The 15,973-nt window shown below is 26.2% G+C and overlaps 1 protein-coding gene across 10 annotated transcripts in view; it reads left to right on the forward strand.

Annotated features, from left to right (window-relative positions):
• Positions 1-4,269: 4,269 nt before the first annotated feature.
• LOC136985146 (B-cell receptor CD22-like) overlaps positions 4,270-15,973 on the forward strand; it is a 68,618-nt gene continuing 56,914 nt past the window's right edge. For all 10 annotated transcript variants that reach the window (XM_067282346.1, XM_067282349.1, XM_067282345.1 and 7 more), the window contains exon 1: positions 4,270-4,676. In XM_067282346.1, coding sequence (XP_067138447.1) covers positions 4,499-4,676 — 178 coding nt within the window. In that variant the 5' untranslated portion in view covers positions 4,270-4,498. The remainder of the gene's footprint in view (positions 4,677-15,973) is intronic.

Below are 15,973 nucleotides of genomic sequence, written 5' to 3' on the forward strand. Positions count from 1 at the left end.
AAAAAAATATAAAAAAAAATTAGGAATCATTTCTTCGTTTCCTTTTCTTTATGTTATATATAATTTTTTTTTCTTCTATAAGTAGAAGAAATAAGATAAAAATACAAGAATAATCTCCAATAATCCCGTAGAGAAAGATGGATGTGAATGACCTGTACAAGGTAATAGGTCTATGTATTAAATATAATAGTAAAATATATTTATATATTATGTTTTTAAGAATATTATTATTTTAAATATTTACAGTTTAGAAAACATAGATATTTTACACGTATTTGTATATTTACATATATATATAATATTATATTATATATATATTAAATCATTGAAGTTGTAACAATTTTACAAAAAGGAAAATAAAGATAAAAACATTTTATATTTTTAACGTTAAAACGTAAATTGTATGTAGTAAAATAATATTAACAGTGAATGCATGTATTTTCTTTAAGAAATAAAAATATTTTATTAATATAAAATGAAAATTTTGCATTATAAAATTACATAAAATAAAATATCACTTACAGAATCGAAGAAAGATTGTTATTTATGTATATTTTTAAATTTTATGCTATCTTTTATAGTATTATAAATATCTTATATAGTGGAGTGTAGAAAATTCAATAGAGGATGTAGTAAATGGACTACATTAGAGATACAATTGATTTGGGTGCTGTAGTAGCATTGATAGTTGATTCAAGTAGTCCATTGAACAACGAATGAAATTGTAAAGCAACAGAATACCACAGGAAATTTTATGAAACCTCTTTTAGCTTTTTATTTATAAAATTCATATAGGGAAAAAATATATATAAATAAAATAAATAAAATACGGGAGAGTACGATAAGATCTTAAAATGAAATATTTTTTATTAAATTAATATATTATGCTTAAAATATTCTTTTGCTAACTTTTTAGATAAAGATGAAATTTATTAATAAGTTTTTAAAATGATTTTGCTGAATATAAAATAAGAATTTAAAAATTCTTAAAAGTTAGTTTACTTAAATTTGAATTTTATTAATTGGATACGAAATTTCGACTAATTTTATTGCTTTTGATGATAACAAATTAAAGGAAACAAGATAACATTATCTTCAATGTAATTTCCATGCACAGAGGAAAATTATCTCAAATCTACTTAAGACGTACAAAACAGATTTTTACAAAGATGCTACAAGTATTTCTACTAAAATTTACTAGTCTTTTCCAGTAAATTTCAAAAGTCATGACATTTCGGCATTTAAATTTGCATTAATATAATAACGAAATTTTAAAATATAAATATGTAAAAGCTTCACTTAATTAAAATATAAATGTCAAATGAGAAGAAGGAAATTAAAGGATGTTTTAATTTATAATAGCTGACTAAACGGAATTAGAATATGCATTAATAATTAGACATTCGGTGTTCAATTTCTAAACTATAAAATTTTGTTTAACTCTTTAAACTTTACTCCAATTATTAATATGAAAAGTTTATGAATAATTTGATTTACGAATCGTTATAATTTAATACGAAATAAATTCAGTTTTTTTTTTAAATGTATCATTTATGTGGTTCATCACTCTTCCAGTTCTTGAGCTCTTGTAAGAAAAAGTTTTGACTTTGTTCGATATGGAGAGCATCTAACACTCTTTCAATATTGGCAGAAGGAGAAGTACTTTGTTCGTTATTTTTCTATCATTAATCATCATTTAGAATGTTTTGTAAATTAATAAAGGCGCTATTGGAACTATTTCGGAGCAGGCTACACTCGAAATATTTTCGTAAAGCATAGATTAAGTAGCGAATGAAAAGCTTTTAAGAGAAGAAATAGAAGGAGTGAAAAAACAAAGAACAAACGTGCTGTAATTAATCTTATTGTAAGTAACTGCAATTTGTCGCTGAAGTAGCTATTTCCATCGTCCTTCAGCTTGTTTGATTGATTAGATAGATTTCCATTATTTATTTTCAGGGATGAGTTAAAGGACAAAGGAAGTCTCCGCCATTTACAGAAAGGCGAAGAAAAATACACACCTATAATTATAGGCCCAACGTACAAATCGATGTAATGACCAATAGGGAAGGCCTGTTATTTGCTAATGGCTGCAATCTAAAACAAGTGTCTTCAGCAGTATGGATCAGGAAAGTATTTTATTTTTCATGGAATTGGTTATGAAGCTAAAGGCATTCTTCTGTAGAACAGTAATCGTCGAAGGAACATTCAATAAAAACAATTTCTTTACAAAATTGATTACATTCGGCAAATAAAAAATAAGTATATTTTATAATTTCGTACTATTAATGAGTTTCTATAGGCGACAAAATAACTTTTTTCCAACATCTCAGTCAGTTTCGACTTGAGTAAAACATTGATCTTATCCATTCTTGAATAATTCAACGACCAAATAAGATCAATTTTATTGGAGAAACAATTATTAATAATAAATGCTTATATAATTTTTATTTTATGTATTTCAATATATGATTAATGTAATAGCCTTTTAAATATTTTATTGGAAAATTATAAAAGCTTCGGTAAATAACAAAAGATTGATGATCATGCAGATGCTGGGAAATTTCGGATAGGAAAGACCAAAGTTCTTTCATTTCGTAGATAATTTAAGAATATTATATTAGCTCAAGATCTTTTTTCTTCTTATAACCTTTATTATGTATAGGATCTCATACATTATTCATGAACTTCCTAGATTTTTAAATCTAGACTGATAAAATCAAACCCAGTTGGATTTATATAGACTAACATACGAAATGCATCTATATAATTCCTAAATGTTAAATATATATGTACACAACTAAGATTTTGCCATAAAAATAATTAATTTCAATTTTTTTACTCTTAATTATGATAAATTTTCCGTAATTTTCTCTTAAAAACTGTTTTTTTTTTGTATAATTAATCTTGAGAATGTCAGAATAAAAAACAAAAACATTAAAATTAGAATCAATGAAAATTTAAAAATACATATTACTAAATTACATTTTATGGGGAAAAAATAGAGAATATTCATGCAAATTCCTGCCAAAAATAATAATGAAAATAATATAAGTGTAATTTGAAATTTTCTGTAAAAAATAGCAACAATTTCGGTATTTTTCTAACAATGTTACACCAGGGCATGGGTAATGATAGTTAAATGCTTAACAGTTCTCCCAAAGGATCTTGAAAATGAATAAAATAAAAATCGAATTAAACTTGTTTCATGGCTGAAACTCTTTTTTTTTCTAATCGTTAAAAGATTTTTTATAATCAAACGTTTATTTTTTATTTACTTATTTTTTTCAGAATTTGCAATATCAATTTCCATGATAATTTATCATCTGCAAAAGTTAGAAAATGATATAAATTATTCGATAAAATTTTTAATAAGTTTGATCAAATTCATTTAAATATTATTAAGAAATTCAACTATAAATAGTTAATAATTAATTCTTTTAAACAACAACAAATCACTCCTACGTAAATCAATAAAATTAGATCTTGATTGCTTTTTAAGTAAAGAGTAAAGATCTAATTTTACAAATTATAAAAATAATTTAATGTTAATTAAATTATATATGTATGTATATAAGAGTCCCTTTTGTAAGTATTATTAATAAAAATAAAATTTAATTTTTTTTAACATAGGCCTAAATGTTATATTTTCAAGTTGCATTTATGTTTATTTTAAAAATATTTTATTAAATTTTTCTTCTTCATCTTCTTCCTCGAATGTATACGTACAGTTTACATTTATTTTTCTTTTGTTTCTGAACTAAAATAAGATTTTGAGTATGGAAAAATAACGTAAGTCGCATCTTTATCACTGAAAATACAAGTCAAATAATAATAATAATAACAATAATGATAAAGGTTATAAGTTTGTTTTCCTTTTTTATATTTGTTTATTTCCCTTTCTTTCGGTATTAGATATTCAAAGGCCAATAAAAATGTAGAAGCGAGGAAAATCCTTGTATATAAGAGCGAACACTGCTCATAGAAAGCAAGATAAACGTTGAATGCAATTGTTGGATAGTCTGTAGTACTTCTCTTGTCTACGACAATAAAGAAATAGCTAGAGAGAGTTGCTAGGAAATAAAATTGACGCACGAAGCGGAGAGGGCCTATAGCTACGAGACCTTCCAGTATCGAGTAGAGAACATCACTGGCAGTTCTGCTGCACACGCCACACGGACGAGCTTAATACATATAGAGGGCGCTCTAGACGGGACTGATCTGGTCGACCGTCGTGTATAATCGTGGCTTTCGCGAGCAGTCAGTCATCAGTCGCTGCCTAGCCACCTAGAAGTGAGGTGGAAGACTCCGACTACAATCTATGACTGGGCATGATACTTAGCGGGACTGGCATATACGCGATTGTGATTTCTTCTGTATGGCTATCTTGTTGTTAGACATTCGAATGTTTCGAACTTCGTACTTTACGAGGCTTTATGAACCTGTTTTAATCGTTAAATTTATATTGGAATAAGTAAAATATGGACAACGTTATTTACTAATGTCGACCAGAGTGGGCATGTGGGAGAGAAAAGATTTCTGGTCGTCGGAATCGGAGGTGGTCTCTTTGGCCGATACACAGCAAACGTGGTACACTAGAACGTTTGTAAATACATTCTGGATGGCATTACTTTTATGGATTCTTATGTCTACTGTCGGTGGAGAAGACATTATGCCCGGTAAGTTATTTACTTTTTCTTCTAGTAGAGTGCTTTATTCGGTTTTGTTTTGCCTGTATTTGACAGGACCTATTTGCACTGAATAAACACACGCTGAAGGTTCTAGTAAGCTTTCGATATTCTGACCACGCATTGACGAACTAAATAGGCTATTTTGGAACTGATATCTTTTTGTTTCTTATCCTCTATCTAAAATTTTCTTCTTTTAAGGAAGTATATCCGGATTTTATAAATATATAGATATATATTTTCTTGATTTTTTCCCTGCTTTTTTTGTCTTATTTCGGGGAAGATCACGACTGTGATCTTAAGTAAAACCAAAGATATCTAACAAGCTACGTTGTGCCGGGATTGAAAAGAGAAGAGATGACCCTCGATTGGCCAACAGAGACAACGAAGTTCGGGCCATTCTCTGTAATGACAGACATAAATTTCTCAAGCTGGTATTTACTTTATTGTAACGTCAATTGTGGCTTGACCACAGTTAATTAATGTCCATAGTCGTAAACTTTCTTGAAAGTTAGAATCCCTCGTTGACCAATATTAACTCGCAGAATTACCTCGAACGGTATTTAAGTTCCCTGCGCTCATTTTTATATCTATAATATAAAAATAATGACACGGAATGCACTTTAATAAGATCGCTAAGGACAAGAAGCGATCGTTATTTATTATATAAAAGCCAGAAAACGTTGATAGCGCGTATTAATTATTAAATTTAAATAAACATTAAGCAGAAATTCATATAGGTTACGTGAATGTTAGCGTTGACGAGAACATTTGCGGGTAGAGTTCTGAGCAGAAGCTAGAAATTGCTTTGTTGTTGAAGTCGTTCGAATGAAACGATGTTCATTCCTGAGGTTGAAAGCAATGTCCTCGTTCTGCCGCATATAATTAAAGTGGATCACGCAGTCCGTCTTCTGTCCGTTGACAGTGTTAATTTCGGTTAGTTTCTCTATGGCAACATCTCCAAGTAACACTATTATAGCTGCCAATGAAATAAAAGGATAAGAGCGCATAAATCTGTCCAGTCTGCAGATAACTTCTTCTATAAAATACTATTCATTACAAAGCAGTTTGTTTTCGTTGTTTACTTGAAAATTTATTCCAATTGAATAATTTACAATACAATTCTTTCAGATATTTAATTTAAATACGTTCATTAAAGTTGCAGAATTTTTTAAAAATAAAATCATTCTATTTTATTTTTTTATTTTTTGATAATAATTAAATACGCGTCATGTTTTTAATTAATTTAGTGAATTTTTAATGAATAAAATATACGTCCTATTTAAATTATACCTATTATTTAGTTCATTAGTATAATGAAATTTTCTTTCTATATACATATATTTTTTTTCATTATTAAAGTTTATAGCTTTAAATCTAGTAAAATGAATATCGTATTATATACAGATATATATATTTTTCTAACCAGTATCAAGTTTTTATATCTCGCTATATTTTATGTAGTGGTGTCGCTTGATAAGGGCGACGGCTTCGCTATTCGAAAATGTACTTTTAAAAATAGAAACTATATTTGCCAAACAACTCGACATTACGAACTGAAAAGAGGAAGATAATTACTCGCTTTTCGTGTGACATGCTGGATTGAATAGAAGCATCGCGCAGTCACGATACGTGATACCCTTCGAGTAAAAGGGATCCCAACACAAAAGAAACAGTTTGACAAATTTATGTCGCTCCACCCTTTGCGATGGATTTCCTCCCACTGTATGCCATCTCCATTCTCACTGTGACCTCGTTTGCCTTTGCTGTTGCAGCGAAATCGAAGTGTCTAGCTCACAACACAATGTTCAATTAACATGTGGTCGCAATTAAGAAAATTGTATCTCTTTCTCTACGTATTGCAGAGATTTGTTTAGCGAATCTTAATGCATTAACAATAAAATCCTTTCCTGTAAAAATATTTATGATAGAAGCAAATAAAAGTGGTTAATAAGCGTTGCTTACTCACTGCAGTAAACACTTGAAAGTGCTTGGTGAGTATTTATTAATCAATATTTGCATTTAGATACGATCGCATAACACGTGTTTACTTAATAAGCTATTTACATCAAACAAGATTGTTTATTGAATAATAATTTATGAACATAAAGGAGAAGAAAACATTTTTTACTACGTGTGATTTTTTTTTGTCTGTTCTCGATTACGCGTTTACTTATTATGATCAAATCCGGCGCGAAGAAAAAGAGAGATAAATAAATAAAATTTACAGTAATGACCAAACTAAAAATGTTATTGAGGCTTCTTCTTTCAATGATGCTAAGTAAATAAGAGAAACTATAGCATGGAGTTCCAAGTTGTAATGTGTTTCATATATATACCATTGAATAGAGGCAGTATCATATTCTGAAACTCCAATTTCAATTAGTTTAGAAACATTCTATCGAAAACGTAATATGATCCAAGCTTAGTAAAGTTTACTTAGACTTTTAAAAGGAAAATAAAAGTTTGAAATAATACATTGAGTTTAAAATAATGTTTTATATCATTTCTACGACTAGACAGAAAATTGCATTTAAGAGGAGACAGAGAGAGAAAGAAATCTAAATGCATCATTTATACTTGATTAAAATATTATGACTCGTTTATATTCATTTCAATTGTTCATTAAGTTAATAATGATTGAATGAAAATAATGAAGGAAAAAAAATTAAGTTTGTAACAAACATTCAATAAATTTTGAATACATCGTTTCGATTATTTTCTATCCAATTTACATCATTACTAATTCACAAATGAGAAATTTTTCATTTGTAATATTTAAAATGCTAAACACGAATTTAAACAATTGATTATATAAAAGAAAACATTTCTATAGTTAAAATTATATAATTCTACTTAAATGTGCATTTAAACAAACGATTTTTAATGGAAGAAAGTCCAATTTTAACTACAAATAAAAAAAAGGAGAACGTTATCTAATTTTTTCTCTGTTTTCGCTAATTTTAAAGTGGCTTCATCGAATTCTGTGTTGTGTAAAAGTCGAGAAATATTATTTTTAAGAATTGTTACATTTTTTTTAAATATACGCTATTAAAGAGAGGGAAAAAATATAAAAATATATTTCCATGAAAATATATCAAAGCGTAACGTTATATTATATTACATAAAAGTAGTTTGCTATATAAAATTACAATTCTGTTTCCGTTTTGTTTTATTTTACTTTATGAAAGATTTAATCGTTCGAGAATCTTTTCACTGAAACGTGCGATTTTAGAAGTTATTTTAAACGATTCGTTAATATAAAAATACATTTATATTTTTCTAAGAGTATAAAATGAAATTTCCATTCTCATTGTTAAAAAACTCCTCTCTCTTATACAAAATTAAAAATTAAAAATTCCCTTAAAAATGATTACTTTTATTTGATTAAATAATATATTTTTATAGCGTGTAGAGCAAAATATTTCAGATTTAAAAAAAAATCGATATCTGTTATTATAAATGCAAAATTTTCACTAAAATTTTCTGATCGTGCCGGTTAGAAATCTTTAATTTAACTATAAATTTGAATTAATTTTCTCGAGAAGATAGCGTGGGAGGTAGTAATTTGGAGACATAATCGATACGTTACTAGCTTCATTAGGACTAACATGGCCGGCGCCAAAACACTTTAGACTTACAAACCGTAGTTCACTAAACTTTGAACTTCGGTTCATCGATAAAGCTAACTCTCATCCACCAAATTTTTCTTACTCAAATTATTATTTATTCTTCTTACAAAGCCAACTTCTCTTATTGAATCTGCAGAAACACTTAGATTTTTATTATTATTATTATTTTTTTTTTAACTGAAACTTTTCTTATTTTTAGACTCTATATCAATTGATATAGTATAAATTTAAATTAGTTTTTTCCTGAATATGTTATATAAAAATACTTTATGCTGATATCTTGAGAATACTTCAAACTTTTAACTTAAAAATTTACCAGGAAAATTTAATATGACATTTATAATGTTTGATAAGCATTTTTTTTTCTCTGAAATTAGTTTATATTTTGAAAGATTCTTTTTAAATAAAAAAAATATATATATATAATAAATATATATATATATATATTTATTATTATTTTTGCTAGCAAATTTATGTTAATTAGTGCTTTTGAATATATTAGAATTTTATGTAAAATGTATTATTACAAACATTTGACTTAGATGAGTATATAAATTTTTATATCTTTAATATAATTTCTTTCCACTCATGAATTTAAAATATCACAGAAATAAAATTTTAAATTTAAAATAAACAGCATATAGTGTATCGAAATGGGATTCGACATACTTTACTCTAGCTTCGAATATCAGGATGAAGGAAGAAAATAAATAGTTTACTTCTATTTGTAGTTTCTTCTAAAGTAAATTTTTGTTTGTCTCTTAAATGAAACTTTATTAATTTTAAACGATAAAAAATATTTTTAGAAACTTTAATCGAAGTTTATAAATAATTAAACTTCATATTTTCACGTTTAAAAATAAAGTGGGAAAAATAAAAAAGATTACAGATCATCAGCAAACATGATTAATGTTTAATGAAGCCATTTACCGTATAAATTGATAAAAACCGTTATTATATAGGAATTACAGACCGTTACAACTTCATAAACTTCCATTACAAAGAAACTTTGAGCGTATTTGACTGTAATTATATCACTTACTTCTAAAAGTAACGTTACATTTTATCAGTATTACGGTCCTCCTTAATGACAACAGGTATAATCGCTGGAAAATTTCATTCTGAAAATCAAGGTTATATAGTCTCCATTACTTCGTCCACTAACTCTATCTAAACAGTCAGTCTTCTTAATGAAGTGCGAAAAGCGTAAACTATCACATCTCGAGTAAATGTTACATCAAAACGAAGGTCGGGCATCTTCCTTATAACACTACCTTAGCTTTTATTACTTAGTTTTATGAGTAGTTTGAAACGGAAAGCTGTACTGCAAGTAATTTACAATGCTTTAGAAGTGTCGTTGTTTTATACTAAACAACCTATTTACAAAGCATCCACACTCGTCTTAAAAATAAATATACAAGAGTTAATAAAAGTACACTGCGGCACTTTTTAAGTATAAAGTACATGTAAAATATAAGAAAGAATGTTTTCATTAAGCATTTATCTTGCTTACTAGTAGATACCTTCTCCGATATTGATTGCAGACCGCAAATCGGTTCTGTAGATGGCACCATTACTAACTTCCACTAAGAGATGAGTTCGGGTTGCTCTTGTTTATCATGTAAGGCTCAGTCAATGAGGGATGCTGAAAGAACAGCTAATGGAATACCTATTCTCTGATAGAATGAGATGATTTTTTGTTGTTCTAAAACGGAAGAAAATGTTTGGGTTCTTCATTAATAATAAAATTTTATTGTTTTTTCGAAGTAAAATGATATAACTAACATAAAAAGGAACATCTAGTTAATATTAGAATTTAATAACTTTTTTCGTAGAGTAGAAAGATGCTTCGTAAGATAAATATAGATTTTTCCTCTTTAAAAAAACCTGCTTGTTTTTCATTTTTTTGTATTATTGCTGAATAAATAATAAGATTTTAATATAGTAAAATTTTTTGATAATTGCAAACATTATTAAAATACAATTAATAATTTATATCAGCTTTGACTAACATATTATTGTTATTAAAATATTAATAATATAAAAATAAGATGGGTATTATAAACTTCGCTATATTTTTTTCTTTAATAGGAGATAATTTTAAAATAATATATTTACCAGAATTTTTCTTGTACAGTAATAAAATAAAATAAAAATTTCTGAAACTATTTATTATAAAAATAGAAATATAATATTTATATAAATATAACTATAAGATTCTTTTTAAATATATATTTATGTTATAAGTGACTTGCGGCGTGTCTCAAATACCTGATTCCCCGGTGACGTTACAATCACACAACTGACTATAGCGCTTGAAGCATTGCATTATGGCAAGCTAGTAGGTTAGATATACTTGTAGTGACCATATCTGAACTGTATTTCACTGTCAAATTTTACTATCCACAAAGAACTTGTAGATACCATATATATAGACACACACATAAACATAACACACACCTACCCTATCCTATCTAATGCATTGTATTCAACTTATAAATAAATTCAGCCGCATCAATGTTATCTAATTAAAATGAATAACCATTAAAAAGTTATAAATTATTTTTTAATAATATTGATTAAAATTTTTTATAACTCGAAAATTTGTTTTTTACATATATTATAACATTTATTATAAATTATATAAGTTCATATTGTGGCTATAGCTCTTATAATAGTTTAGGTTAGGTTAGTTCCTATTTTAACTAAAGATAAGAATACACCTTACCACTGGTGTATTTAAATTTCTTTACTAAACGTTTTTCGGATCTATTTATGAGATATCGTCAGGTAAATTGTGTTCGAATTCGAAATTTACCTGACGGGAGCTCATAAATAGAGCGAAAAACGTTTAGTAAAGAAATTTAAATACCCCAACAATAAGGTGTTTTTATTATAATATTCAAAAAAATATTACACAATGAATTTTTCTATAAACTTTTATCAAAACATTTAAATTAAAATTATATAAATTTCATATAATTATATTTTGAAATCAAAATTAAATATTAAATTAAGCTTATTTGTCGTTCACAAGTTATTAACTGTCGCCATTTAAACTAATTAAACATATCTTAATTACTTAACATTATAATTTCTTGTATTTAATTAATCAAAAAAAACAAGGGGGAGGAAAAAATTTTAGCTTCAGTTATTTATCATTAATATATTGCTAAACGTCTAATAAAAATGATATATATTTATATATATAGCCCCAATATATATAACAGCAAGCTAATAAAATATTAGGCTTTAATGTTATGTTCTGTGATATATATTATACCCAATCTCGACTTTTTGTCAAGAAAACAATAAAAAGACTTTTATTCTCACTTTCTTTTATTAACTGTAAACAATATAGATCTTAGAATTATTTCAGGCAATTTGAGAAATCCAAAATTATATTTATTTATAACATTTTTATAACCTTAAGTAAAAATTTATATTTATTAACCCGATAAAATAACCTTTGTTGTTATATTTATTAGTTCAACTTACTATAGGTAAGGTGAAGAAGGGGCGAATGATCAATATTTAAGTAATGTCGATGGCTTCATATGGAATACAATAGATTCGTGTTTAGTCGGTTCTTAAGAAAAGCCATTCAGATAAATAAAAGTATAATTTTTCAATTCTACTGCGATATGGATCTACAAACAGTCATACGTGTATTCTAAATAAATTTCCTTCTTATCGAATAAATAATTTGCACTTAAGTGAATAAAAACTTTGCTATCCAAATACACCTTTATACTCGTCGAGTATATGTATCAAATCGAAAAAAATGTAATCAAAAATATTGAATTTTCTTTACATAAAACGGCTTAAGAGACCCTTATAGTAAATTTGTATTTATTGAAGATTTTCGGCCATTACTAAATTAAAGATATAAAAGTTCAAACTGTAGAGATGCATTGTTAAACTCAAACAATCGTAAATTCGATAGCAAAGAACCCCAGGGATTATTCCTTACCTTGTTTTGATTGCCATTCCCAACGAAGAGCCAATAGTTGATAGTAAATCTTCAAAATCTATTGAATTATGCAAGACGTTACCTTACTCGAAAATATTTTGTTGGATAAAAAAGAAAAAAATAGTGAGATTTTATACGGTTATCGAATTGTCTTGTTTATCCTTAACTCGAAACTAATCCCACACGCATTAATCATATCGGTTATTGATGATGAGCCTTGTATCTTTTTGTATCGGTAATTTCTAAAGTTTCGTTAGCTGAAAGTAAGTAAATTTATGTTGTAAAAGAAGAATTTATGTAAGATACATCGATTAAAAACGCATCTGCTGCAGATAGTGTCAAGCAGAGGATAACCGAAACATTGCTTGCTGCTTTGGAACGTTGCTTGCTGAACCATAACGTCTGAGATTGATGATTCTCCTTCTAATTTTTTTCTTTTTTTTTTACCATTTTTTCGTGAAGCGAGAAAAATGTCTAGTTTCGTTTCTCTCATTTCCGACAGCATTTCTTTCCTCCAGTTACAAACGAACAAATATGTCTGATATAGAATAATTAGTCATCATTTATCATCATTGGATTCTCTAGAAAACAGAGAAGGTAGTCAATTTTCACAGTTTTTAAAGAGATCTTTCTATTAATATGTCATTCGTTTGCATCAAATTTTTACAAATATTTTGCCAAAGTAGTTAATAACAGAACCAAATTGAAAAGAACTTTTACAATGTTGATATAAGAGTTTCATAATAAGGAAGATTGTTAAGTATAAAAAAGAACAATCTATTAAAATGTCTCATATTTAAATTATTAAACCGAAAATCTAACAGATTCTATATTTAACTTTAAAATATAGATCTTAATTATGCATAGAAATTTCGGAGGAAAAAAACTGTAAAATATTAGAACCAAGTAAAAGATGATCATTTGGAAATACACCAAAATTATTAATAACATACTCCATAACAATATCATATAATTTATGCAAGAATTTAGGATAAACAATTTATTCGAGAAATAACAACGGAAATTTTTGGATAAAGTCCAAAATATGCTTACATAAAAGGAAGAAAAAAATATATAATAATAAATACCGAAAAAAAGCAGTAATAATGCATTACTTCATTTAAAAATTATCAAAATCCTATAAAAATAATATAAAATAATAATTTTTTCATTTTCTAAAAGTAAAATTTTTACTAGAAAAAGTATTTTGTTTGCTTGTGAAATCCATTTATAATAAATTTGATTATTTATTAACGCGAGAGAAAAAGAAAATTGTAAAAAAAATTGTTTTAAACAGAGAAAATGATTATAAATTGTTGTTTTTGTTTATATTTAAAAGGTGAAAAAGAAATGTTTGATTAAATGTAATTGTTTGTAATATCAAAAAATTGGGTTCTATTTACAAAAAATTGAAAATTTGATATTTTATTCTTTATTTATGACAATTATATAATTAATAAGTTGTGGAAAAACATTTAAAAATTTATCAAAATAAAAAATTTCTCTTATAAGATTAGTAATTTTCCAAAGGAATAAATATCGAAGTTCGTTATTAAAACTTTAAAAATTAGTTTGTTAAATTATCATTTTAAAGTAAATTACTTCTATATTTAGAAGTAAATTGTTACAAAATTAATAAACTAATTAAAAATGACAACAAAAAATATATATAAAAAATTTCATCTGAAGTTGACAACTTAACTCTAAGGCAATGAAAAATGAAAGTCGATAAATACAGTTTCCATTCCTATGGGATAAATTCATGTTTGAGACTGTAAAATTTTGTTTTTCTACCGGCTATTTAAGTAGAATATTTATCAAGAGAGAGTTATCTTCCTAAAATATTACTTGGAATATTTATTAGAAAATATTTTAAGATTAAATTCTATTGTAGAAATATCAGATTTTCTGCATAGTTTGTGTAATTATTAAAGATGTTAAATTACTTAACATCGATGCAATATAGTAATCATAAAAGTATACGGCCGTTTAATAAATTTATAACATCGAATATGTAAATGATTACATGATTTCGGGTGATATCAAGTGATGCATCAATATTATATGAATTTGAGTCCATAATATATAAATTGCACCAATCAATCTTTCAGGTTATTATGTTGTCGTCATTTATGCCAATATATAAACACATCCCTTCAACATTTCTGAAGATGCAATAATACAGCTATTAACATTTAAGACTTTGATCTTTCTCTATAGTAAATGAATGATACCCAAATTTGTTAATTTTAATATCATCCATTTACTAAAATGGATTTTCTGTGTTATGTTTATAGTTTTCTCTTTGATGTTAAACATCACTAAATTTCACTTAATGATAATTAATTGTTTCATTATTAAAATTGCAGCAATAATTGTAATATAATGATAAGCGCAAGTAATTGCTTCGACCGCCAAATCTTTAATTGAATAAAATTACTTATAAAAGTATTTATAAATACAGTTTAATGTGAAAATAGTATTCAAGATACGAGTATTTTATTACGATAATTACAAATTGTGTCTTATTTTATACTAAACAGGATTAAATCTGCCTTCAGGAAGTTACATAAATGTTGTCTGGCGTACACTTTAGGAGACGTAGAACTTTATTAAAATATAATAAAAATGAGCACCAATAGAAGAATTCGGCAATAGGTTAAATAATACACACGATGATAATTTCTTCTTCATAGTAAATAACTTTTCGTCACACTAAATAATTCACAATGATGATAAATCCTATTCGTGTAAGAAAGTCCTCTCCTTGTTAAATTATGAACGTAAAGATAAACCATCGACATTAATATAAAAAAAAAGTACAAAGCTTTTGTTTATTTCTTTATTTTTATTTAATGTATTCCTTTCAGTTTTATATTCGATTTTTACTAGATTAATAAATAATATAAAGGCACATTCATGTGCATAATTTATATATATATACACATATCATATATACAAGTATACAAGAATATCTGAAGAAATGCATTTATAGAAATAGTTTTTTTTAATGTCAAACTATTTTATATACGAATATATACATAATTCTATATAAAAATAGATATTTTCTTTGAAAACATGAATATAACGACTCACATGTTCATGTTTTCAATACAAATAGCAAATAGCAAAAATATTTTCAATATCATAAATAGTATATTAGTGTATTATATATACAGGCATATAACATTATTATAGAACAAGCATACTAAAAGCATAATTTATAATAATATTACTCCTGTTTTTTTATAATTATATATATAAAAGAATCCAAGTTTACACGATACGAATGTATCTAATCTAATCTTTAGGGCCTATATAATTTATAAGCGTGTATATGCAATTTATATACAGTCGAAAATGTCAAAATATCTGAATTTATCAATCGAAACTTGCACAGATCAAACGAAGGTAGAATACAAATATCAAACAAAAATTTGCTTCAAGAATTTTCCAATTTTCTGATTTCACACAATAAACCTCTTATAAGAAAATACCTAAGTTATTGTGGAAAAAGTCTGACATTCTTTCATTTGTTCTATTAAGTGAAAAGTTACGAGTAATAAAAGCAAGGAAAATAAACAATTTCGGATAAACTAAAATACTACAATTTTTTTATATATATTTTCTTTGAAAAAAAGCAAAAGATTAACATCTTTCCTTTCAGTAAAAGATTTGACCAA

The sequence above is a fragment of the Centruroides vittatus genome, unplaced genomic scaffold (genome assembly GCF_030686945.1).
Source record: "Centruroides vittatus isolate TY-2023 unplaced genomic scaffold, ASM3068694v2 contig_954, whole genome shotgun sequence".
NCBI classification, from domain to species: Eukaryota; Metazoa; Arthropoda; class Arachnida; order Scorpiones; family Buthidae; genus Centruroides; species Centruroides vittatus.